The sequence below is a fragment of the Trichoderma aggressivum genome (genome assembly GCF_033847375.1).
Source record: "Trichoderma aggressivum f. europaeum strain CBS 100526 chromosome Unknown scaffold_028, whole genome shotgun sequence".
Classification (NCBI taxonomy): Eukaryota; Fungi; Ascomycota; class Sordariomycetes; order Hypocreales; family Hypocreaceae; genus Trichoderma; species Trichoderma aggressivum.
The window spans coordinates 319,159-342,683 of NW_026946394.1; the positions used below are offsets into that span (position 1 = coordinate 319,159).

The following is a 23,525-nucleotide window of genomic DNA, read 5'->3' on the forward strand; positions in this document are numbered from 1 at the left end:
ATTGAACAGCTGTTGGTGCTGTTAGCGTACTGTGCTGCTGTACGGTAGCTGTGGTAGTACTGTAATCTGCCCTTGTTCTATATATATCGATCCAACATGATATATCCGGCATCCTGACATGGGGGGCTATGCTATGCTAATGGATGTCTACGCGTTTGTAGCTGTTAGCGGCTCAAGGGCCGAAATGGATGGCACAGCGCAGCGCAGCGCAGCGCAGCGCAGCACAGCACAGCACAGGCAAATGTACCAACTCACAGCCCCAGCAGGCTACATTCTGTTGCATCCAAAACGGCACAGCACAGCAGCTGCTGATAGTGCACACCACGCAATCATCCGTCTCGGCCGCATCAGGCAAAGTGGCGAGCATGACGCGATAACCAGCCTCCAGCACCGCACCCGCAACTGCAAAACCGCAACTGACTACTAACGCGGTGATCTGCTGGGAACAAGTCATTGGCATGTCGCAGCAGCACTAACCGCTACTCGTACGTCCAGGTGGAATCTACTAGCAACTAGCACCAGCACATCCCTGACCCCGGTTGCGCCTCTTCAGGGGTGGGATGGACAGGGGCGTGCGCGTTTGCATGATGGTGGGCTGGGCTCCTTTTTTTTCTTCTTCTGGGGCCCGTTTTTGCGCTCTGCCATGCTTTATCATCCCATCCAGACCGAGATATAAAGCGAGCCAGACTTTCGTTGTCAGCTTTTGTTTTTTTCTCCCTCTTCCTTCTTACTTCCATCAACCCACAGCCGAACAATTCCATTCGTTAAAACTCTCTCACAAACCTCCAAACAACCAAAACCCAAACCACCCAAACCACCCACACACAAACACCTTCAAAATGCGTGCTGCTGCTGTCGTCGCCCTCTTCGCTGCCACCGCCATGGCCCAGACTGGCGGCACTGCCTCTCCCACCAACGGCACCAGCGTCACCCAGACTGGCAAGCCCACCTCTGCTCCCACCAACGCAGCCGGCTCCCTGTCTCAGAACATCCTCCTCGGTGTCGGTGCCGCCGCCGTCTTCGCTGCCAACCTCTAAGCGACTCGCGCCCCTTGCTTGGCTTTCCACTGCCTTGAGGATCCAAGGCTTTGTGTTGTGTCAGGAAACACCGGGAGGAAAAACAAGGAAACTTGGGGGGATGGGGAATTGAAAGAGAACAAAGAAGGAAGAACAAATTTTTAGTTCGTCGGACATCTTGGAAGCGAAAGACATCTTCTCCTCTACGACAGGAGAAGATGGGCGCTCAGGATGTAAACAGTCAATTCCCAGCCTTTTGATCCTCTTTTCCCCGGAGCCGGCGTGTCCGGGGCCGCAACACTAATCGGGTCCTCCGTCAACGAAAAACAACCACGGCTGGCTCGGGGAAGGAGATCTTTGGCGTCGGCGACGACCATTTTTGTGCTTTTTTTCTTCTACTTTTCTTTTTCGCAAAAGACTTTTTTCATTTTCACCTTTGCTACTTCTCTCGACTTTTGCATAAAGTGCGACATACCATCTAGAGGTCTTGTCTGCCCCGGGAAAGATGGCGTTTTCTACAATTTTCCGGAATTGGAAATAATTGTGTGCTTTTTCTGTTTTTTTTCTCTCTTGTTATTGTGTGATGCGCCGGCAGATGTGATACGAAATTCATTCTTCTGACTGGGAAACTGTTTTGGTCGATTTTTTTTTCCTCGGAGGAGGATGGATGGATGGGGAGGAGAGGAACTCGTTTGCGCGAGTTTGGTTGGAATCCGCCGAAAACAGATAATAGTAATTAATGCAAAAGGCAATTCCCTCTAAAAACCTGTTTTTTCTTCCTTCCCAAATGTGAATTGTGTGACCGTATTCCTTTAGTGTGCGATAAAGATTAAAAAAAGACGTGATCATTATGACCACTGACTGGGGGGGTGTGAGATGATATGATCCTTGTCCCTTTTATTTTAGGCGCCTAGAACGCTGGTTGTTTAATGAAGCAATTTGGCACCACTTGATAAGCGGATTCCAACGTTACCACAGACCTCGACTTCTCGTTTAGTAGTTACATGCAAAGTACATTCCTCTCTGTCCGTGTGTCTTTTTCTTTTGATATCGCTTATGCTGCCCATCTAGTACCTACTACGGAGTACTCGTGATCAAACATGACAGCATCTCATGCTGGTGCCCTGCCATACTTGGCCGCCATGACCCTGGTACAGTCGACAAACTTGTCAAAATCGCGTACCAGCTGCGGAAAATCCTCAACCAGCTCCAGCGTCCGGGCCTTGAGCTCAGCGGCCTGGAGGAGCGGATCCACGGCATCGTCGTCGTCGCCTGTGTGGACGCCTCCTCCGTCTCTGTCATCCTCACAGCTAGCCGCTTCTGCTGCTGCTGCTGCTGCTGCTGCTGCTTTTGGCCCTCCGTCGTCGCCCTGGCCGCTGCCGCGGGTGCCGACGACGCTGACGGGGCTTCCGCCTGTTCTCTGGCTCGCAAACCAATGTTTGTTCAGGGCCGACAGGCGGACGAGGAATTCGTCATAGTCGACTTTACGTAGCGTCGCCTGATTGCCGGGCGAATGCCGAAGCGATTCAAGCACCACATCAGCCTCTTTGTTTTTCTACCACTTTGTAGGTACAATACATGTAACTCGTAGGTACTCTGCAAAGATGCATGAAATTCCAAAAAAAGTGCTTGTGAAGGGCATCGCTTGATACCCAGGAGGCAATCATCGGTTGAGTCATACGAGGGCAAAAAAAGCCAATGGCAGCGGCCGGTAAGACCTCGTATAATTGACACAACAAGCCATGTCTCCCCCCCCCTCATCACATGTTGGAGAAAGAAAAAAAAAGCGAAAAATAGATTGTGAAAATGATAAAATAGGGTTGATCATGTAACCCGAGTTGTGTGACTGGGCTGGGCTGGGTGTGGCATGTTCACCACATCAAAAAGCCATCGCCATCCAATCCAGCCCGAAAGCGGCAGACGAGGCCCCAATGCGTCAGGTGTCTTACTTTTTCGGTGGAGCTGCCGGTGTAAGATTATGGAGATGGGGCTTTTTTTCTTTGTGGGTTTTATGAATTTGAAAGAATAAACATGAAAACGGCGAACGAATGAAAGTCGAGGCAGAACAGAGGGGGAAAAGAAAGAAACATGCCAGTGGAATCAAGGAAATATGAGGTCATACATACCTGGGCCAGGCTCCCCCATCGCATCATGAAGAGCATCGTGTCGTCTGCATATCCCGGGATGTTGAGCATGGCGCTGTTGACTTCGTTTGCGCGCTGCGAGCCCCCGGTAGAGCTCATCGTGCCTGATTCCTCGGGCTGATTTGAAGAAGACGGAAAAAAAATTATTATTTATAGCTCTTCCCCGTTTATGTTTAGCTCGGGTTACGACGGGCGTGTGTGGGCGAAAGTTGAGAGTGTGTGAGCGAGTCAAAATGGAAGCTCGGCCAGAAGCAAAGAGAACACTAGGACTGACGGGTATGAAGCCGCGTTTCCAGGGCGAATCCAATCAGCCGCATGAGCCCTACGAGGCTCAATGGTCGGTGAGATGAGGTGGAAAAGATTGAGGACTGGATCCAGTAGGTAGAGTTGTTAGTTCTTATGCGCGCTTCACTTGATCGAGTTCGTTGCTCAGCTGGCACACAGCCTTGCGGACGCCACGTGGGGCTGTGCTCGCCTTGCTTCTTGTGGTTGTAATAATTGAGAACTGATGCCTGGATTTTGATTCATTGTTGCAATGGATGTATGCTCGAAACTTGTGAATCTGTCGCCTTCATTGACACTGGCTGTGCGTCGTCTTCGGGGTATCAACGCCAGGTCTATCATCCCAGCCCGCATCATTACATGTATGCTACAGGCAGCTCGCATTTCGATGGAATCCAGAATAAAACCCGAACTGAGCCCAACCACCTCAATGTCAGCAAACAAGCATTTCGATTTGTCTTTCAAGGCTGCCTTGCGCTGACAGCTAATGCAGAGGCTGCAGGTGACCCGCCCCTTGATGGCCTCTTGTCTCACCCAATAATGGCAGACCATTTACGAGTACTGTGCATCCGCGTCGACGTCTACAAGGACATGCTTGGATGAGCTTCCGGCTCTGGGGCATTGTATCTGGTACTTGAGCGCGGTGGTCCAAGATACATACGTCCAAGGCAGGCAAGGATGAGTTTGACTTATTTATGCACATTTACAAGTTGTGATTAAAGTCAGACTCAATATAGTAGCATAGTACACGAGAGTGGTGATACGCTGCCCATCTTCACGAATAGCAAAAATGCCTATGGCTTTATTCAAATTCCATGCCAAATGAACGCTCAACAGCAAAACCAAGACAAGAACAACATCCCAAGCCCTCCCCCCACCATCTCCATATCCCATCATACACATGTCCTCGCTGAGAGCTTGGCAAAATGAAAAGCCCGCTCCATCAGCACCCAGTTTCGCCTCATCTACCACCCCCTCCCACTCCTCCCTCCTACGAGTCAAGCGGTTTCCTCCCCACGATGAACCGGTAGCAAGTAATCAGCCTGAGGTCCCGGCTTCGAAACTCCCGCTTGACGCCCTCCATCAGCACGTCCGCCTGGTCTTTGGAATAGTTCAACACGCGGGTGAAGAGCGCCGGCGTGTGCGAGTCGACAGACATTTGCATGTGCGTGAGCTCAAACTTGCCCAGCTCCTTTAGCGTAGGATCCTTGGCCCACGGTCCGATTGGTATCTGCTGTTTCGTTAGCTTGCTTGCTTCATGGTTTGACCTGTAGAAGAATGCCAATGCCAGAAGAAGGCTTCCAACGTACTCTGTATACCTTCTCCTCAACGTCCTCGAACCCTGCGTCAATGATCCACTGCTTCTGATGCCGCGCCACATTAATCTGCTTGCCGTACATCCTGCTCGCGGCATCCAGCTTGTCGACCCATTCCATCGTCCACGGCGCGCGGTCGCAGCTGTCGTCGTCGCTAAAGATCCACGCGTCGTACTCCTGCATCTCGAGCCACCCGCCGGGCTTGAGGTTCTCCATCACCTGCCGGTAGAAGCGCGGCCAGTCGGCCGACGTGCCGCTGAGGGCGCGCCCGTGGATGTAGTCGAACTTTTCGTCCTCGTGGTACGTCCACTGGTCCTCGTAGTCGTCGACGTGGAAGCGGCAGTTGTTGGGCACCCAGTCGGGCTGGATCGGCGACAGGTCCACGCCGAAGACGGCCGCGTTGGGGAACTCGTCGGCCATGTCAATGGCCCAGATGCCCGTGCCCGTGCCCAGGTCCAGGATGCGCAGCTCGTCCTCGTCCTCGTCCTCGCCGGTGTGCGTCGGCAGGGGCGCCGTGAAGAGGCGGCCGCCGACGAGGAGCCGCCATATGTGATGCTGGAGATCGAGCCGCTCCTGTTCCTGCTGGTCGTTGGGCAGCACGTACTGGCCCTCTCTGTAGGCGTGGTAGCGGCGGCCGTTTTCGTACTGGTAGTTGTAGATGGACGACGTGATGGAGCCGGTGTAGGTCGAGTCTTGATCGGAGCCATAGGTCGAGTCGACATCCGCCTGGTCATCGGGATATGCGTCGGTCTGGTGTCATGTTCATGTAAGCGGTTGTGCGACATCCATCTTGAATGTTTCTTCGTTTCTTTTTTACTCCTCAACCCCCCCCCCCCCCCCCCCCCCCCCCCCCCCCCCCCCCCCCCCCCCCCCCCCCCCCCCCCCCCCCCCCGCGCGGCAAACAAAAAAAAAAGAAAGAAAGAAAAATAATACACATTAACCCTCTGTGAAACGCCATGAAGCGGCGTCTTCGACCACCCTCCTCGTCTTCATCCGCCTTGCTCCCCATCTCTCATTGCTTATGGAGACGACCTTTTAACCTTCATCTGTGGAGGTAGGCTTGTAAATAATTGTGGTGACATACTGTAGAGCAGTAAACTGTTAGCGAATACCCCCCCAGCGATAAAAGTCCTCCCCCCCTTAAACTCCCGACATTCAAACTAACCTTGTTGTGATATCTAGTAGTTGCTGACACAGCCAGAACATTGTTTTTGATACTGCTGGTCGCAAGGTGATTCAGAACGGTATGGTTGGGCATGTTCAAGACGCTGTTGTCGTCCTTCATCAGGGTGGCAGCGTTGAGGATTGGCTTGCCCAGGAAGCCGGGCAGGCTCGGTGGGGTCGTCAGCTTCTCTATGGCGGACACGGCATTGCGATAGGCCGGCGATTCCTCAGCCTGGTCGAAATCGAGCAGGTACTGTGGGATTTGCCCATTGTAAGCCTCTTGCGGCAAGACGGGCTTTCCCCTAGCCACCTTGGGCTCTTCCTTGGACTCGGAATCGGCTTGAGACTCGCTCTTCTCCTTTCCGGCCTCGGTAGCCTCGACGGCTTCGCCCTTTCTGGTCGCCAACACGTCGTCGGGATTGACCTCGATGTAGTTTACCAAGTTGTTTCCAAAATCAACCGTGGTGGGGAGCTCGGGTGATGTCTGCATAATACCATCAACCAAGAAGCGGATGTGATGGGTGCCGGGCAACACGTGAATCGTGGCGGCAAAGACACCTGGTTGGCCCTCACTGTAAAGTCATAATTGTGTTAGTTGAAAGCCCATGTAGATGAGGAAACATGTGCAAACATTGTGGGCACGTGCTAAGGCACCAACACTCTCTTTGTTATGGGGTTACGGCACTTACACAGGACGCAACCGGAGCTTTCGATTCCAGTGGAAAATGGTACCCGTAACCCAAATCTTTTCACCACCTCCCTTCCACTCAATCCTGGTGGCAACGACGGGCCTGGTCTTGTCTACGCGTAGCTCCTCGCCCTCGTCATCCTCGGCCGTGCCCGAGCTGAGCGCGGAGCTCTTCCTAGTCAAGGCTTCGGACGACTCGCCAAGCTCGAGATCGGCCAGGCTCTCGTCGGGTCCGAGAATGGGCGAGCCAGGCGTGTGAACCTCCTCCTCGATAGGAAGCGGCAGGCGAGGCGGGCGCATCATGTACATGTCCGTCAGGCTACTGTTGGAAAAGAGCTGAGCATCGATATATGGCGGGACGGCTGGGATATGAGGACGCGCCAGAGACCCGTCGATGGGGACGGCAACGGGCTTGGAGGGTTCGTCGCGTAGGATGGGTCGCGGCTCGGACGGTTTGGGGCTGCCGGCGACGACGGCCGCGGCAACGGCGGCAGCGGCGTTGGCGACGGAGGAGACGGTGCTGCTATGCGGCGAGCCGCTGAGGGAGGAGACGCCGGTGGCGGGCACGCTCTTGGGCTTGGGCACGGAGGCGGCGATAGAGCCCTGGGCCTGGAGAGACGAGGATTCGGTGGCGGCAGCGGCGCGGGCACCGTGGATGGGGATGATGTTGCGGGATCCGTCCTTGCGATGCTGAGGCTGGCGAGGAGACTGAGACTGAGACTCGAGGCCTGGCGGCTGCTGCTGCTGCTGCGGAGGCGACCCAGGCCCGCCCGCCTTGTTGGACGCCGAATGGTTGTTACCCATGGTTTGGGAACCCGACCAGGGGTGGCGGCAGGGACGTGGGAAGCGAGGGCGAGAAGAGAAAACAACAATCCCAGACAGAGGATGGGCTGCTAGCGGGAGCAGAGGGGGGTTGCAGAGGCGACCGGTTGGCGGCTTGTCGTTGCACAAGGCACCGGCGAGCAGGGCTGGGCAGCGGGGAGACTCGCGTGACGATGCTTGGGCGAACGTGGTTGGATTGCGGCGTGCTGAGAGGATGAAACGGCGGTGGGGGTTTCTGAGAGGATCTCGATGTGTGTCTGTCGATGTGTGATGTGTCTGGGTCTGGGTCTGGGTCAAGAGGTCATCTAGATCTGCTCTAAACGGCGGTGTTTTTTTGGGGGCCGAGTGTGTTGGACGACGACGACGACGGGCTGCGGTGCTCTGTCGTCTTGTCTCGCGGCGAAATCCGATGAACCGATCAAAACGAACAAGCGATCAAATCAATCAATTCCCGTCCCGTCAAATTCCAGATTCCGGGCCCCGGGTGGAAATTCCCGAGGCAAACACTCAAGGCGCGCGAGAGGGGCCCTTTTTTGGCTGCTGGCCGTGTCTTCTTGTGTAATCTCCTCTGCAGTATTATCCGCGTTCCTCTTTCGGGGCTTCTGCATGCAGCGCCTTGCCGTACAGTTACAGTTACCGAGGGGGGACGCTCGTGGGGGTTCCAGGTTCAGGTCCTTTTTTTTCTCTCCCCCTTCAGCTGTCGTGTCGTCTCGCCTGTGCCGTGGCAGCCCGTCGTGCAGCAGACGATCGTGGGTTGGAGGAACTGGAGCGGGAAGCTGGCCAGTAGGATCGGGCCCATTGGGGGGGTTGCGGTTTGTGGTGGGGGAATGCGTTGCTCTTATCTGTGGGTTGATGCTGCTTTTTGCCTTGGGTCTGGCGGAGCAGGTACCTCCGGGAGCAGCGCGGGTTAGCGCTGGCGTACTGGGTACTTGGTGGATACTGCGGGTGGCCTCATGCTGGCGGTGTGCTGTAGAGGTTCCCTGTACCTGGGCTGCAAGCGTGCTATCCACATCCGGGACATTTTGCCCTGGTGCTGCCATGACGACACTCTATTAACAACCGGAACATTAGCCTGCGCGGGTGGTCACAGGCGGGCATCTGTGCCTGTCAAGCCTACACGTACAGTAATGTTGCAGCAAGAATAATACGAGTAGGTACCTGTCAGTTTTCGGTAATTTAATCTAGCAGTCCTCCAGACGGCTACCTGACTAGGTTGTTTATTGATACTGGAATCCATACGCAGCTGCCAACACGGCTTTCTCTAGTACTAAGGTAATGCTGAAGTACCTATGCAGGGAATCATTAGTACCTTCAAGGAGTATAGTAGCCAAAAAGGTCCTTCGACAGTTCCTCATCTCGTACAAAATGCTTGGGTCATTAAATTTGATTCTCTTTTGAAATCCTCCTTCATCTTACAACTACCTAATGCGCCACTCCAGCCTGTATCCGCCATACACAACCAAGCACTTCGATCCAATAAGATAACACCCAAATTCATAAGAATCAATCAATTTTAATAGCAAAGAAAAATTCAACATGTCTCCCGTCCGAATCCAACCATCTCATCTCCCAATCTCCTGCATTATATCTACATCCAATAGTATAAGCCAAGCTCCAGGTTGCGTAGCTCCGCCACACATCCCCAGCCACACTTATAACACCCCCATACCTCACTCACTCAAACTCATACCACAACAATATTCCCATGCAATTGTACCCTTGAATTCCCTTTCCATACCTCTCTCTCTCTCTCTCATTTTTTCCCACCCCTCAAACCCCCCAAATAATCTTCGCCCTCATGCCAAACATCCTCTCTACAAAATGGACATCTCTGCCATCCTCGACAACCTCCGCCCCGTTGCCCGCGTCTTCTCCTTTCTCGGCCGCATCTTAATCTTCCCCTTGCGACTTGCCTCCATACCCGTGTCGTATCTCCTGAGCGCCCTTCGCATCGTCTTTGCGCCGGCGATATACCTGGTTGCGTACATGGCCAGCTGGTGCCGTGCTGTCCTTGACTTTATTCTTGCTCTTCAGGTGCGTTATTTCCCCCCTGTGACTTGAAATGTCATGTGTTATCGTCTCTGTAATGTCGCTTTGACGTGTTAGTGAGGCTGGTTGCTAACAGCCTCTGACATATAGCCTCTATATACATTTGTACGTCTTCACTTGAATAATACAACCCAACAAGAAGAAAACCATCTCCATCCTCTAATGTAAGTGAAACAACACGGCTAATCTGCTCTCCATAGCTCGCCACTGCAGCAGCAGTCGGCGTCTTCGCCGGCTTCACCCTGGCCACCTCCTCAACCGTCATCACATCATACCTCGGCATGCAAGATAGTGGCAGCACCGCCCAAGGACCTCGCTCCCGTGCCTCCCAGGGTAAAAAGCCACTGTCGTCCTTATCAACGCCGACTCTTAAAGACGATTCATCCTCTAACGAAGGAGAGTGGTACTGGCCTGATCCCTCCCCTTCACGCCGCCATGTTGCAACTGGACTTCTGTCACAGACGATTCTTGAAGAAGAGGACGACTCTGATATATGATTTCTTCTTACAATAGCTACTTTGTGCGCTTCTAATGCTCTGCCGGCGTCTTTACGCTGCTCCCCCTTTTTTGCATAGTTTGAGTTTATACATGCAGTGCTATTGGCCCTTCTTCCGTGACGGCAACCCTCTTCATCCCAACTGCTGCTGCCAAGGCTAAAGCGGCAGCAAGCAGCCAGCTTTCTCAAGCTTAGGTAACCATTTACATGCTTCATCAGTTGCCTCCAACGCCATTCCAAACCCCCATAAAACAAGAAATTCTGTCGGGAACTATTTCCATGGGATATCATAAAAAAGTGCAAAATGGCTGCAACGTGAGCCAATTATCCATGACCATATGCATGGCTCACATATCTAGTGCGTATTATGTTAACAGTCCTATGTTGTATTCATCGTCGATACATGTCTCGGTCGCGATTCCTGTCATGCATCGGCGAGCGGCTTCGGCTTCTTGTTCGCCGCTCTCTGTCGTATCGTCGCCCACTGTCCTTACTGGTAGGGCGTCGTCGGTCATCACGAGGCCGGTCATCATCCCTGCGCTGGCCTCCCGCCTCTTCGCGCCTATAGCTCGGAATATAAGTGTCTATATCTGGTCCACGGCCCGGCCCGCGGTTGCGAGGCGCCCGATCTCGATCTCGATGGTCAGCATCCTCCCAGTTTGGCGGCCGGTCCTGGGGAGGCCGTGACGGCGGCCCACGCTCTCGATCCCGCCAAGCAGGCCGCCTCTCGTCTGGACCACCGCCCCTGAAGCGTCCCCCGTTGGCACCACTTCGACCACCGTAGGCGTCATTGCTGTTGAACCCGGCAGTTGCTCCATTTGCATCGGGACCGAGGCCAACCGTTCCTCCCTTGGGGGCAGGGGGCAGGGCAGCTTTGCGGTCGTGGAATTTTCTCCGATCAAGCTCATGGCTCTCTTCGTAAGTAGGAAGCTGATGTGGTTCCATTGGTAGCGGCTCCTTCTTGAAGTACGGATGTTGCAAGGCATCCACGGCATTAATCCGTGTCTTCCAGTCCAGTTTTAACAAATCTTTTAGCAGAGCAATTGCCCCAGAGCCGTACCTGAAAGAAAAGCGTTAGTCGCACACAGTCAATCGCGGTATCAATCAGTCATGGGCGGGTGGTAACATACTCCCTAAAGCGGCTTTGAAGATTTCCCGGCCGCGACCTGGGAGACAAATGTTCACCTCCAGGCAAGCTCTTCCATCCCGGCATAGTCTCATCAGTGGGCGAGCCCATTAGATCCCATATGAGTTCCAGTTGGTGAGCGTCACTCTCGCCAGCAAGAATGGGTTTGCCGAACAGCATTTCTCCAAACACACAGCTATAAGGAGTTAGCTTCGTTTGAACCAGCGACACTCATGAGAGAGAGAGAGGATAACAAGGAGATCAGACTGTAGAAAACAGGAAGAGGCGTCGTATCTTACCCAACACCCCAGACGTCAATAGCGGGGGTATATCGTCTTAGCTGCAGCAAAAGTTCAGGCGGGCGGTACCACCTAGTGACAACCAGCCCGGTGTAGTCTCGCCGGCCTTCTCCAACAACATGGCCGGCTCGTGGCGTTTGTCCGTCGTAGTGGCGGGCCAGACCGAAATCGGCAATCTGGAGGATGCCCTTGTTGTTGATGAGAAGGTTGGCCGCCTTCATATCTCGGTGGAGGACGTGATTATCGTGAAGGTAGCGCAGACCTTGGAGTAGCTGGAGCATATAGCACTTGATCTGGGCCTCTTTGAAGTGAACAGATGGATTATCGAGAAGGCCCGAAAGATCGTGATCCATATAGGGCGTCACCATGTACATAATGGGTTTCTTGCGTTTGTCGGCTACGTATAAATCTGTCAGCAAAAGAACGATAAAAGACAGATGGAAAAGGGGTGATGAAGAAAATGGAAGATCAAAGAAGAGAAGAAGGGGGGGAAACACTCACTCTGTCTCGTTGGGTGCTCTACAGCCATGTCTTCCAATCTCAGAATATTTGGGTGAGACAGCAGCTTGAGCAGCTTGATTTCTCGCAGAGCGGTAATGGGGAACTGGAGTAAGTCAGAGGAGAGAAAGCGAATTTGGTATGCCTGGTGCCGCCACCTACACCGTCTTTTTCATGGTGCATGATAATCTTCTTCAAGGCGACAAGAGCGCCTGTCTTGCGGGATCGAGCGCGATGGACCTCACTGCGGTACAAGTGTTTGCATTAGCTCCCCATATTTCAGCTTTAGTGATGTGGAAGAACAGGGGGGCTTCCATACCCAAAGGTGCCCTCGCCCAGTTTGCCTTGCAGCTCATAGTCGGCTATCCTGGAGCAGCCTTGAAAGCTGGACTTTGGTCTGCTGTGATTGAGGGCAAAGGTTCGTGGTGAAGTGCCATCGGGGGTGGTTTCGGAGGGCCGATCCATGACGCGCGCCGAGTTCGTTGAGTCGAATCGCTGGCTCAAGGAGAGGCAGAAACGTCGTGAAGAAGAACTGTAGGAGAGGGAGACTAGCTGGGCGACGCTTGTTTTGGGTGAATGAAGCGCGTTTTATGGGAGAGTCGTGGTGTGATGGGCGCGCATCGTTCTTTGTCTTGGGCCTTTGAACCCCCCCGCAAGAGCGCCGTCGAAAGAAGCGGATAGCGAACGGATGCCGGTGTAAGGAAATGCTTGAGCGGTAGCAGTCGATAATTATTGATTCGATTTGTGTCGTCGTCAAGGAGTTGCGATGGCCCAGGCGAGAGAGGAATGGGCGAGCAGAGACCGAGAGATTCGCCAAATCAAGAGAAGAAGAGAAAAAAGGTTTGGTTCCGCGAATTGAATCGGCGCTGAGCAGAAAGTCAAGGAAGATGGCGTTGAGGGCTCGCGCTTATCCCAATCGGATGCGACAAGAGGCTGGTGGAGCTGTACCTGGATTGTACTTGAGCTGACGGCATGGAGCTGCGGGAGGGTGCATGTGCCTGCGCGGTACTGCGTTGACAGCAAGTTATGCCGTGCTTTGTACCGGCTCTTTTTTTCTTCTTCTTGTTTTTTCCCTTTCAGTGTCTGTTGATGGCTGTATAACCTATGGCAGAAGGGAAGCCCCATCGATATTAAACTAAAGCGTCATTCATCGTCTCCGATCAATGGCCTCCCAGGACCCAAGTGACGTAAGGTACTCGATACAGGTCATGTTGGAATATGCCGAATGGAGACGATGGATGGATGAGCAAGGTTCAAGCAGGTACTTGCAGACACGGCTAATTGGGTGCCACCGGACAGGTACCGATACTCGGCCGTCTGCATCTTTGCTGCACCCCTGAAGGCCGCCTCTGATGCTACTTTAGTACTGCATTTGCGCCCATGGAAGCTAGCTCAACTCCCCCAGATCTGGCTGGATTGGAGGCTATTGACTGCGATTGATGCTAGTAATACGGAACGAGCCCGAAGCCGCAGCTACGCGAGAAGAAGGGAAGCCCGCCGTATTCTAGATACAGGTCCCTTATGTTAGTTGCCGTATATCATGAGTAAGACAAGTACCTACCTAAAGGTGCCTCTGTACCTACATACAGTATCTCGCATCCAATCTCATCCAATTCCATTTCAATTATACAACATCCATCACATAGGTATAGTAGTATTCAAACCTCTTTACTCTACCATCTCCCTCTCTTCCCCCATCCATGCTTGCACATCTTATCCCCTTCCGAATAATTCACGTTGCATATGCACCGTATCTAATCGATTAATTTACCTCAAGGCCCAGAACTCAAAAAAAACAACCACATGATAACATGCACCTCCGATTCTCGAGATTCTATTACCCCTTCGTATCCACTCCGCCGCCTCTCTTCCTCGCGTGCTAGACTTTTAACAGCAAAATGGCTGCACATGCCGACATTTGCTATGACTAAATTCTTATCAAACTTTTCTCCTTCTCCTTTGCTCTCCTTGTCCGTTTTTTTCTCTCCGTGTCCGCATGACGAGATTTTTTCGTAATTAGCAAGCAGCTTGTACTGCGTGTTGGGCCGCCTCTTTTTTTCTTAGTCCCTTTTTCTGCTTCCTTTTTTTTTTCCTTATCTGGAGTATATGTACGGGCGCGGTACCGCCTTGATAAGAAGAGTGACCTTCCGCACTTTTGCATTCAATCTTTCAACCTCTTGTCTCTTTGTGTCAGTTTATTCTCTCTCTCTAGCAATTCATTCTTTCATCTCTTCATCTTTATTTTTTTTTCTCTCGTCTTCAGTCAAATAATCGCATCACCTCCAGTCTAGCCTCTCATGTCGCCCGCCATCACCGATTCGCCTCCCCTCAACGCCGGCCTCCCCGAGTCCCGGGTCTTGATCATCGGCACCGGAGGCACGATATGCATGCAAGAAGGGCCCGACGGCCTTGCGCCCAGCGATGGATTTCTGGAGAGTGCCATGGCTCCCAGGCCGACGTTTAATGACAATTCAGAACCAAGTGGTGAGTTTACACTGTTGTATATACTTGGGTAGATGAGAGTGAATCTCATATCTACTATACAAACTCTCTCGGAATCATACAAGAGCGCACCTATGGGCTCTCATCTTCATAATTAAACACCACTAGCTAACATTCGTATTACCTAAAGTCAAGCTGCAGGCTTCTCGCAGCGGTCAGATGATCCAGCTCGACAGCCTGAGAACACCCCCAACAGCCTACCAGAGGCACGTCCGCTACTCCGTCCTGGAATTCGACCCGTTGCTCGACTCCAGCAACATCTCTGCCAACGACTGGGCCAACATGGCCACTGCCGTCAAGGAAAACTATCACCTCTTTGACGGCTTCGTCATCCTCCACGGCACCGATTCGCTGGCTTACACGGCCTCTGCCCTCTCCTTCATGCTGGCCAACCTGGGCAAGCCCGTCATCCTTACCGGCTCGCAGGCCCCAATCTTTGCTCTCCAGTCAGATGCCGTCGACAACTTGCTCGGCTCGCTCATCATTGCCGGGACCTTTGTCATCCCCGAAGTGTGCCTCTTCTTCCGCGATACGCTGTACCGTGGCAACCGCACCACAAAGGTCTCGGCCGCCTCCTTCGACGCCTTTGCCAGCCCCAACTGCGAGCCCCTGGCCAAAGTCAACGGCCTCGGCATCAATGTCAACTGGCATCTGGTTCTCCGACCCACCACCATTGCCGAGTTCCACGTCTTCAAGCACCTCGACACAACCCACGTTGCGTGTCTGCGCGTCTTCCCTGGCATCAAGCCTGAAATGGTCGATGCTGTCCTTCACCTTCCCGACCTAAGGGGCCTCATCCTCGAGACATTTGGCATGGGAAATGTCCCAGGTGGCATCGACGGCCGTCTCACGGAAGTGATTCGCTCCGCTGTCGACAGAGGCATCATCGTCGTCAACGTCAGCCAATGCGTCAACGGCTTCGTGTCCCCCGTCTACGCCCCTGGAACCCAACTTGGCCGCATGGGTGTCATATTCGGCCTCGACCTTACAGCTGAAGCAGCCCTTGCCAAGCTCTCACACCTCCTCGCCCTCCCTAACCTCACCCAAAAGGACATTGTAGCCCAGTTTTCGCGCTCGCTTCGTGGTGAGATGACTGAGATTGCGCATCCTAGCTTCTCTCACCCAACTCCTCCCCTCGACGCCGCTTCTCGCCTGACAGCCACCGAGTCTGCATTTACAGCTCTCGGCTATGCCATCAAAAATGGAGAAATAGACGTGGTCAAGCAACTCCTCGAGGGTGAAGGCAGCAAGCTTCTCAAGACGGCCGACTACGCCGGTAATACAGCCGTGCACTTGGCCGCAGTATCGGGCAACACCGAAATCATGCTCGAGCTTCTCAAGCGCGGCGCCAGCGTGCACGAGCGCAACAGGGCGGACAACTCGCCCCTTTTCCTGGCAACGCTGTCTGGCAAAGACGACTGCGCGCAGCTTCTCAAGACTGCAGGCGCCCACCTTTCCGTCGAGGAGATTGAGCGGGGACCCCTAGCCAAGCATCGCCAAGAGGTGGAATGAAGTAACAAGAGGATGAACAAGTACAGCAAGAAGTTAAAGGAACCTGAAATGCACAAGGTTGCGAGACTTGATATAGACGACGGGCCTGACTGGCCATAGAACAGAACAACACCTTGCGGTTGTGATGGCGAATGCGAGGGTATGAACGAAGCCTGTATGCAAGGCTACCATGATATGAACTGAGGATTGATGAAAAAAAGGCTGGCTGGTATTGATCACATGTTACTTTGATGTACCTTGAAAGCCCAATGAAGAGCTACTGATTGAACCAGGGGAAAATTCATTGTTGGATATAGAACTTCAGGGGGGGAAAGAACATAGAGATTTGGAGGGCACGAGGGTATCGTGAGTAAGATGCCCCATGCACCCATCCCATATAATCACAGGGCGTTCACAATATAATCTTGGACTTGTTTGATTCGATAATACTACAATAGCCGTCTTCCAGACTTGAGAACAACATATAGCCATCAGAGCCAATGCTACAGACCACTTCAATCCAATATGCTCATTGTATTGATATTTTATCAAAACATATCTCATCCACCGTTCGCCTGCATTTCATGCGTCGCCACATGCATGCTAAAACAAAGAGAGGCAGCCAAAAAAAGAAGCAATAAGTAAACGCCCACTGTCTCATGACAAAGATATGAAACCATGTCGGTGTGGTTGATGGGTATGAAACGAGATATACCAAAGACTCCTGGAGCCATTCACCAAGTCTTTCCACATTGCCGCGTGTTGTATCGCCGACACGAGCTTAGCTTGTATACCGTCGCCTAACGAAGGAAAAGGTCCCCAACGCCGTTTCTCAAGGATCTTGATCTATCCGGATGGTCGAAACCAAGATAGTCATCTTCAGATGAGGCTATGTTCCATAATTCGTCGTCTATGTGGTTGGTTGCGGTTAGCTTCAAGAAATCCTCGTCATTAGCCATGAGTGTAGACGAACCATCATTAAGATATTGTGGTTTTGAATAGTTTGCCCTCCTTGCAATAGCAAACTTGATCTTCTCGAAGCTCTTGCCCTTGATACCTGACCTCTTCTCCAGTCTCTTCTTGGTGTCGGCAAATTTCTCGCCCTAAACATTGCGTAAGTAAAAGGTGTTGAACAACATGCGTTGCCGAATGTACTCACCTCCACGAGAAGGAACTTGAAGGGAACGCCATGCACTCTGTTGACTTCGTTTTGGAAGTGGAACACGTGAATGAAGTTGCTGTCATCGGCTGCCAGTTCTTCCTCCGGGATTCGCTCGGCGAAGATCTGTGTGTACTCGTTAAGGTTCAACACAGACTGGTCGCGCGCTGGCTCACGATAAAATCGATTTGAACTTGTTTCGTAAACCCTTATCCTCCCGCCTTCTGTCTCGTCGGCAATCTTGGCCTTCTTGATTAGTGCTTGTATCAAGTCCTCCATAGTTCCAGTTTTTGATACCAGCAGGTCAAGTTGGTCCTTGGAACTACAAGTTAGCCTAACTGAAGTCTGCGGCTGCGTATTGTCTGATACGTACCTCTTTGGTGATGCCTTCGCTCAGCCATGTGACTTTAATGTTCTTCTTGGTATCGAGCTCAGCCAAACTCATCTCCAGCACCTCAAAGTAGAAAGCATCATTTCTTTGGGTCGAGTTCAATGTGTTTGAGCCCATGGGGTTCAAAATCTGCTTTAATGTCGGGTTTGTGCCCCGTCTTACTGGAGTCTTGGGGTTATTGGTGCTTGCGTTGACCGTCCATAACCGGATATGTGTTGAAGGAGCTTGAAGGTGAGAGCCGACGCGTTCAGCCAAGACATCATAGGTGATCTTTGAGTTAAGAACAAGTTCGAATGGTGGATACTGTGCTGGGTCAGATCTGGTAGGATGAGCGTGGAATTTGACAGTTCGCTTATGTTCGAGGAAGTCATAATATTCACGAGCATCCTCGACGCGATCGAACGATTTGTTACTAAGGAAGGTCAGCCAGTCATCATTGGGGGGAAAGGGGTGTTGGCCTGGAGAACATACGCTTCCTGGGATGCCTTGTCCGCTACACGGCCATTTTCTGTCTTCTTGTCAGAAGTGCGCTGGAAGCAAATAATATCGCCGTCTTGAAGTTCAGCTGCCTTGAGAGTCTGCTTTCCCTTTAGAGGTTCAATCATTGTCGGCTTGATTTCCTGTTTGAGATAAAGACGTCAGCCTCTTTGCTTGCCATGGGGTCCGCTCAGTTTAGTTTCTCTCATACCTCCCACATCAACAGCTTCTCGTCAGAAGAAAGCTTGTCGCCCCAACCCATCTTCTGAAGAATCATGGGAACAAGCTCGTCGACCTTCTTTTCCTTGCTAATGTACAGATGACCAACGCCTTCAAGAGTCTGCTTCTCAACATCAAAGTGCTTCAACAGCAATAGGATGGTATCGCTCTTCGCTTGAGCGCCATTTGGCTGGCTTTGATATGACGCCCAGACAGGTTCGCCGTTTTCATTGACCTCGCTGGCGACCTCGGCCCAGACTCGCAAACTCGTGTCTCGGTGTGCAGCTGAGCGGGAGAATACCTCTTCAACAGTTGGCCGTAGGTCCATGATTGGTTGATCTGGTCGAATTGTTTTATTTTGACGATTAACCATCAGCCACAGCCTGACGCGAGATGGATCTTGGCCCATGTCAGAAGCGACCTGAGCGACAAACTCTTGCATCGGCATAGCTCGACGAATGCGGTACAGTTTGGGTGCAGCGGGGTCGAGCTCAGGATTAGCATCAAAGACACAAAGGTCGGTGCCTCCGTAGCTCGCAAACGTGTCATTTGTAATCACCTTGGCCATCATATACAGATGCGCCTCCTTTTGTTCACGTCGACGAGCCTCCCTCAAGGCATTTTCCTCTTCAAAACGCTCCCCTAGAAGAAAGGAACTTCAGTCAGCCCTCTGCAAGGACAAAAAAAAGTGGCATCACAAAACAACAAATGACTTACTAAGAAGTTTTGGAGTGTCTTCCTTGGTGACGGGGCAGAGGACTTTGTCAAGCCGAGATTGGCGGATATATACCAACATGTAAGCACTGTTCTGACGCATTATCGGGGCCTTCTTTTGAAGAGGCGCTCTGGGGTAGCCGTGAGGAGTTCGATATTCTCCGCCAAAATTCTCTTCCAAAACCTCTCTGGAAGTAGCCTTGGTGACTTTGTCATCATCGTACTTGTAGAACCAGCCGTCTTTTGATGGCTTGATAAACGCATAATAGTGACCGGCGTTCAAGTCGCCGCTGTGTACAAGGACTCCGTGCAGTTGGTAAATCCAGGGCTCGGATCGGTCGGCCTCGTCCATGAGATAGGGGGAAGCGTCAAAAGTGTCGGGGAATTCGTAGCGGTCATTAATCTTCATCATCATGTCTCTTTGGATGTCATACTCGAAGCGCTTGAGCTGGAGGTGCAGGACGTCTGGGAAACTGGTAAATATGACGCCCTTGTTGGCATCCTGCAACTTGTGTTGGTCGCCGGCAAAATACTGGTTTTCTCCATCCATCTTCTCGACCTGGATATAGTCTTGGAAACTTTCCAAAAGATTCTTGTTTCCGCTGACGTTGAGCTGGATATCCCAAAAATCCTCAATGCGCTTTGATTCGTAGTCCACATTTATGCATGAAATGTAGGTCTTAATCTTACCACTGAAAAGCTCAGGCAGTACGTTTTCGGCCTTGGTGCCCTTCATCTTCTCCTCCATTCGTTCCATGAGCTTTCGCGACAACTCCTGCACGTCTTGCTGCTCGAAGATGTGTCTCGTTTCCCAGCCAAAGGACTTTGTTAATTCATTCGTGCCAACCGCTTGCTCGGATGTCTGCAATTGATAAAAAAGGCGCTGCAGAGTGTAGGCAGAATTCTGCATGCTTTCATCATTTTCGGTTGGAATTTCGTAGATGGCCTATGAGGGTTAGTACCAGGTGTTGGGCGAGGCAGAATGTTTGCATGCAAGAAAGGAGCAGGGAGAACTGACTTTTCTGAAAGCGTTTGTGAAGTAGAGCGATTGGAGAAGGGAGTTGAGGTAACAGGTGGCACCTTGGTTCTTGAGACCAACATAGCCCGTTTCTTTCTTGGAGTCGTAGTTGGTAAAGTTGTGCCAGAGCACACCAGTCTCGTCCTCGACAAAGCGAACATAGGCTGTTATGTTAGCAGTGTCGTTCTCGACCAGTGGTCGACTGTCACCTTCCCAGGGCACGTTGAACATTCTCCGAATCTCAACGAAGCGGGTGAAGCCCCAATCGCCTTCCTCCTTAGTGAAGCGATGATGCGCGGCATGATTGACGTATAGAGTGGGATCATTAGGGTTCCAAAGTACTAGGCCAAACTGCACGCAACAGCTCCAATTCTCGGGAATAGCATCAGGCTCGAACCCGTGCTCCAGGTAGATGGAGCATTGATCAGTGTTGTTACCATGGGGAAAGAGAAGAATGCGCCTGGATGTAGCAGTGTCAGCTGGGAGTGAACTTTTACACGAAACTGTATGTATATCAAGTCGTGGTAAACGGACCATGGAAAGCCGCCTGCTTCAAATACGGGGCCGTGTTCTCGTTTGCCAAGGCTTCGCCAGTTCTCGACCGTCCATGTGTGTACAAAGTCTTGGAGGATTTTGGGCTCGTCGAGCAAGGGCGGGAGAACAATCTCTTTCATGGCCTCGACTGCAGTAGCACGGGTCAAGTCAGTGAGGGCGCCCTTGTCAGAGAAAGAGGGAGAGAAAGAGGGAGAGAATACGCACAGTCGTTAGCCAGAGGCAGATCTTGTAGCTGATCGGCCTCATGTTCGACGGGGCCCTCGGGGCTGATGATGGCCACTGATTCTTTCTCGGGAGCGTTAGGGACGCCGACATAGTCGTCTGTGTCGACGACCATGTCGTTGGGCGAGGGAACGTTGTAGCTCTGTTTGCGAGTGGCATCGTTAGCTCGGATTCGAAACGGCAGCCCAGGCTGGCGGCCTTCGTCGTCGGACTGCATGATGACGATTGACAAATTCAGCTGCGATGAGGTGGAAATGAGGGGCCCGAGACAAGTAGAAACGCGAGGTCACCCAGCCTGGATCTAGCCGGATGCTTGTGGCGATGCCTCGGAGCGATCGGAGAGCAGAGCTCGCCAAGCTGGGAGGCCCTCGGAACGTTGCGACTTTTGCCCACGCTGCGACGACGACGAAGACGCTGGCGATGCACTGCAGCAGCTATGATGGCAGGCAGGGACAGGTCTCGACGAGAAGGAGGGACGATATTGAGGCTGAAGGGGGATAGAAGGCAAAGAGATGAAAAATGACAGAGCCAGATCCAGAGCCAGATCGGATCAGAGCACAGCCGGAGACGTGGGACGTTGTGAAGATGCAGATGATACGATGATGATGATGAACGATGACGATGACGATGATGACGACTGGGGTCGTGGTGCGCAATTGCCGGCCAGAAGACGCAGACGCAGACGCAGATGCAGACGCAGATGCAGATGCAGATGCAGATTTCAAAAGCACAAAGGCTCGGACTCGACTTGATACTGGAGGATGATAAGAGGTAAGAAGACAAAGAGACGTACCATGATTTCGGAAAGGGCCTGAGGCCAGAGGCAGGCCAGGAACGTGCAGGAGCTCCAGCTGTTGCAAAGCGCTGGCGGGGTGCAGGGCTTGCGATGAAGAAGGCGCGTGTGTGGCGGCTGCCCGTGCTGGCGGATTTGGGGTTGGGGAGTTGCAGCGGGAGCAACGGCAACGGCAAGAGCGACGTAGCTCTAGGTAGGTACACTTGGTACAGTACAGTACTAAGGTACTAAGGTAGGCAGGCAGTAGCGGCTTGGATGAGCCTTGCAAGGGAGGCAAGAGCAGAAAACCACATGCAAGTGCAAAGAAAAAAAGTTCAAGTACCAGAACAAGGCGCCGGCAACGAGACAGATTAGAGACAGATAAGATCCCTATCGGCCAGCCGGCAAAAGTTGGTTCGGTTGCACAGTGGGCGGGTGGGTTTGACAAGGCGACCTTTTGAGAAGCCAGACGGAATCAATAAGGTACCTAAAAGGTACCTAGGTACTACCTAATGAAGATGCAAACTGACAACAGAAACCGAAACCGAGGCTGGCAATGGCTGACACAAGGCAGAGTTGGGTACAAAGGCAAAGGTCCAAGTTCTTCTGCCAAGTGACTTTTTTTTTTTATTGATTTTCCTATTTCGTCCCCCAGGCACTCAGTTTCCCAGTGGAGCAACGGCGAGAAAAAGGACTTCACGAAGCTCTGGCATTGGCTTGAAACCTGGCAGACCCTCTGGCAGCTGGTGTCATTACGTTAGCAGCTATGGGCTTTTGGTGGCGGTATGCGGTTTATGACCGCAAGCTCCATTCTTTTTGGGGTATTGAGTGGTCAATGGCGTTGATGGCTATACCCAAGAGGCTGCAGCAGTGGTGGAGGAGGGGGGAAGCTTTCCTACCTTGGGAATGTGCTCTGCTCCGTACATTGATGAGATGGGGGATGGTATTGATGATGAATAACGAAAGTGTTCTTTCTAAGGGGGAGCATTGCAATGTGTAACAAGCTGAAGTAAGGAAGACTGAGATACACGAATACCGGCCGCACAAGCTACATTCGTCGAGCCACGTGAATAGCCATTCCGAGCTTTGCCTTTGATCCCTTGGCGTATGATTCATGCACACAGTCAAGCTTAACAAAGAGACATTCGATGATGGTTGCTGGGCCGAGCTGAGCTGCGTGGTGATAAGCGAGAACCTGCACATACCCCGCCAGCCCGTCGATACCCCGCGGTATCTATCCGTCACAACCGAGTACCGCTCTAACAGCGATCGATTTCTTTGCTGAACCTCGTGCTCTCCACCCCACTCGAAAGGACCCCACCCCGCTGCTGACTAAATAACCCTTGGCCAGCATTTTTGCTTGTGACTGATGGTACACTTGCATTTGTATGATCAGAGGTACTAAGCAAGCAGAGGTACTGAGCGCCCACCTATTTCTTTCAGTCATGATAATTGAACATAATTGTAATCCATGGATATGTGTTCTTGGTTCTTCATTCATACTGTATGCACAATCTAGAGAAGATGGTGACGATGGTACAACGCACGAAATGCAGATCAATACTGCAAATTGTACGTGTGGCTGTCTGTAGTATGTACACTAGAGTACCTCAGTAGCTGGTAGTAGCTGGTAGGAATAGGCTGCTACAGTCTTGTTAACTTGATATTTTCCTAGCAATGACTTGTGTTGAGTGACTCAATCAGGGGGAGCACTGCATGAAATTGTCACAAAATCCCATGTGATGGTGTAGTGGCGGGATTCCCATCCTTGAACCGACTTGTGCGAGGCGTATTACTGGCCACTCATGGCGCGCCTTATACGCCCTTCCAAGCACATAATTGCATACCTACACCTGTATGTGCTCTCTTGCAGATTTTATCTGTAAGCCTGCCGTGGTCTCTCATCTCATGTGTAGTTCTGGTGGCGTTTATCCAGGTACCAACCTGGGATACGCAAGGCTCTATCTGGTCGCCTCTCAGAACCCTTTTTACACTTGACGCCGGGCTGCTGCAGGTACTTGGAAGCTTGACGCTACCAGGTGGGTAAGCGTCCGTAGCACCGTAGCTGTATGTACTGTAGAGCTTCGTCGAACCAACACACTGAC

At 52.2% G+C, this 23,525-nt stretch overlaps 7 protein-coding genes across 7 annotated transcripts; 3 read left to right on the forward strand and 4 right to left on the reverse strand.

Annotated features, from left to right (window-relative positions):
• Positions 1–118: 118 nt before the first annotated feature.
• Positions 119–1,037, forward strand: Triagg1_6876 (uncharacterized protein; the record flags this gene model as incomplete). The annotated part of the gene is made up of 2 exons (XM_062901548.1): positions 119–335; positions 748–1,037. 2 exons carry the CDS (start codon positions 119–121, stop codon positions 1,035–1,037), a joined length of 507 nt encoding a protein of 168 aa, XP_062754204.1.
• Positions 1,038–2,127: 1,090 nt separating this feature from the next.
• On the reverse strand, positions 2,128–3,259 carry Triagg1_6877 (uncharacterized protein; the record flags this gene model as incomplete). Its single annotated transcript, XM_062901549.1, has 2 exons — positions 2,128–2,571; positions 3,143–3,259. 2 exons carry the CDS (start codon positions 3,257–3,259, stop codon positions 2,128–2,130), a joined length of 561 nt encoding a protein of 186 aa, XP_062754205.1.
• Positions 3,260–4,433: 1,174 nt separating this feature from the next.
• Positions 4,434–8,472, reverse strand: Triagg1_6878 (uncharacterized protein; the record flags this gene model as incomplete). Its single annotated transcript, XM_062901551.1, has 5 exons — positions 4,434–4,673; positions 4,753–5,508; positions 5,924–6,494; positions 6,612–7,689; positions 8,070–8,472. The coding sequence occupies 5 exons, from the start codon at positions 8,470–8,472 to the stop codon at positions 4,434–4,436; spliced, it is 3,048 nt and encodes a 1,015-aa protein (XP_062754206.1).
• Positions 8,473–9,253: 781 nt separating this feature from the next.
• Triagg1_6879 (uncharacterized protein) lies at positions 9,254–9,978 on the forward strand (the record flags this gene model as incomplete). Its single annotated transcript, XM_062901552.1, has 2 exons — positions 9,254–9,466; positions 9,682–9,978. The coding sequence occupies 2 exons, from the start codon at positions 9,254–9,256 to the stop codon at positions 9,976–9,978; spliced, it is 510 nt and encodes a 169-aa protein (XP_062754207.1).
• A 389-nt stretch (positions 9,979–10,367) lies between these two features.
• Positions 10,368–12,365, reverse strand: Triagg1_6880 (uncharacterized protein; the record flags this gene model as incomplete). Its single annotated transcript, XM_062901553.1, has 6 exons — positions 10,368–11,037; positions 11,108–11,299; positions 11,403–11,799; positions 11,904–12,006; positions 12,063–12,144; positions 12,220–12,365. 6 exons carry the CDS (start codon positions 12,363–12,365, stop codon positions 10,368–10,370), a joined length of 1,590 nt encoding a protein of 529 aa, XP_062754208.1.
• A 1,832-nt stretch (positions 12,366–14,197) lies between these two features.
• Triagg1_6881 (uncharacterized protein) lies at positions 14,198–15,914 on the forward strand (the record flags this gene model as incomplete). Its single annotated transcript, XM_062901554.1, has 2 exons — positions 14,198–14,384; positions 14,533–15,914. 2 exons carry the CDS (start codon positions 14,198–14,200, stop codon positions 15,912–15,914), a joined length of 1,569 nt encoding a protein of 522 aa, XP_062754209.1.
• A 779-nt stretch (positions 15,915–16,693) lies between these two features.
• Positions 16,694–20,865, reverse strand: Triagg1_6882 (uncharacterized protein; the record flags this gene model as incomplete). The annotated part of the gene is made up of 9 exons (XM_062901555.1): positions 16,694–16,996; positions 17,053–17,367; positions 17,426–17,855; positions 17,915–18,063; positions 18,132–18,781; positions 18,857–19,799; positions 19,872–20,331; positions 20,406–20,553; positions 20,631–20,865. The coding sequence occupies 9 exons, from the start codon at positions 20,863–20,865 to the stop codon at positions 16,694–16,696; spliced, it is 3,633 nt and encodes a 1,210-aa protein (XP_062754210.1).
• Positions 20,866–23,525: the final 2,660 nt, after the last annotated feature.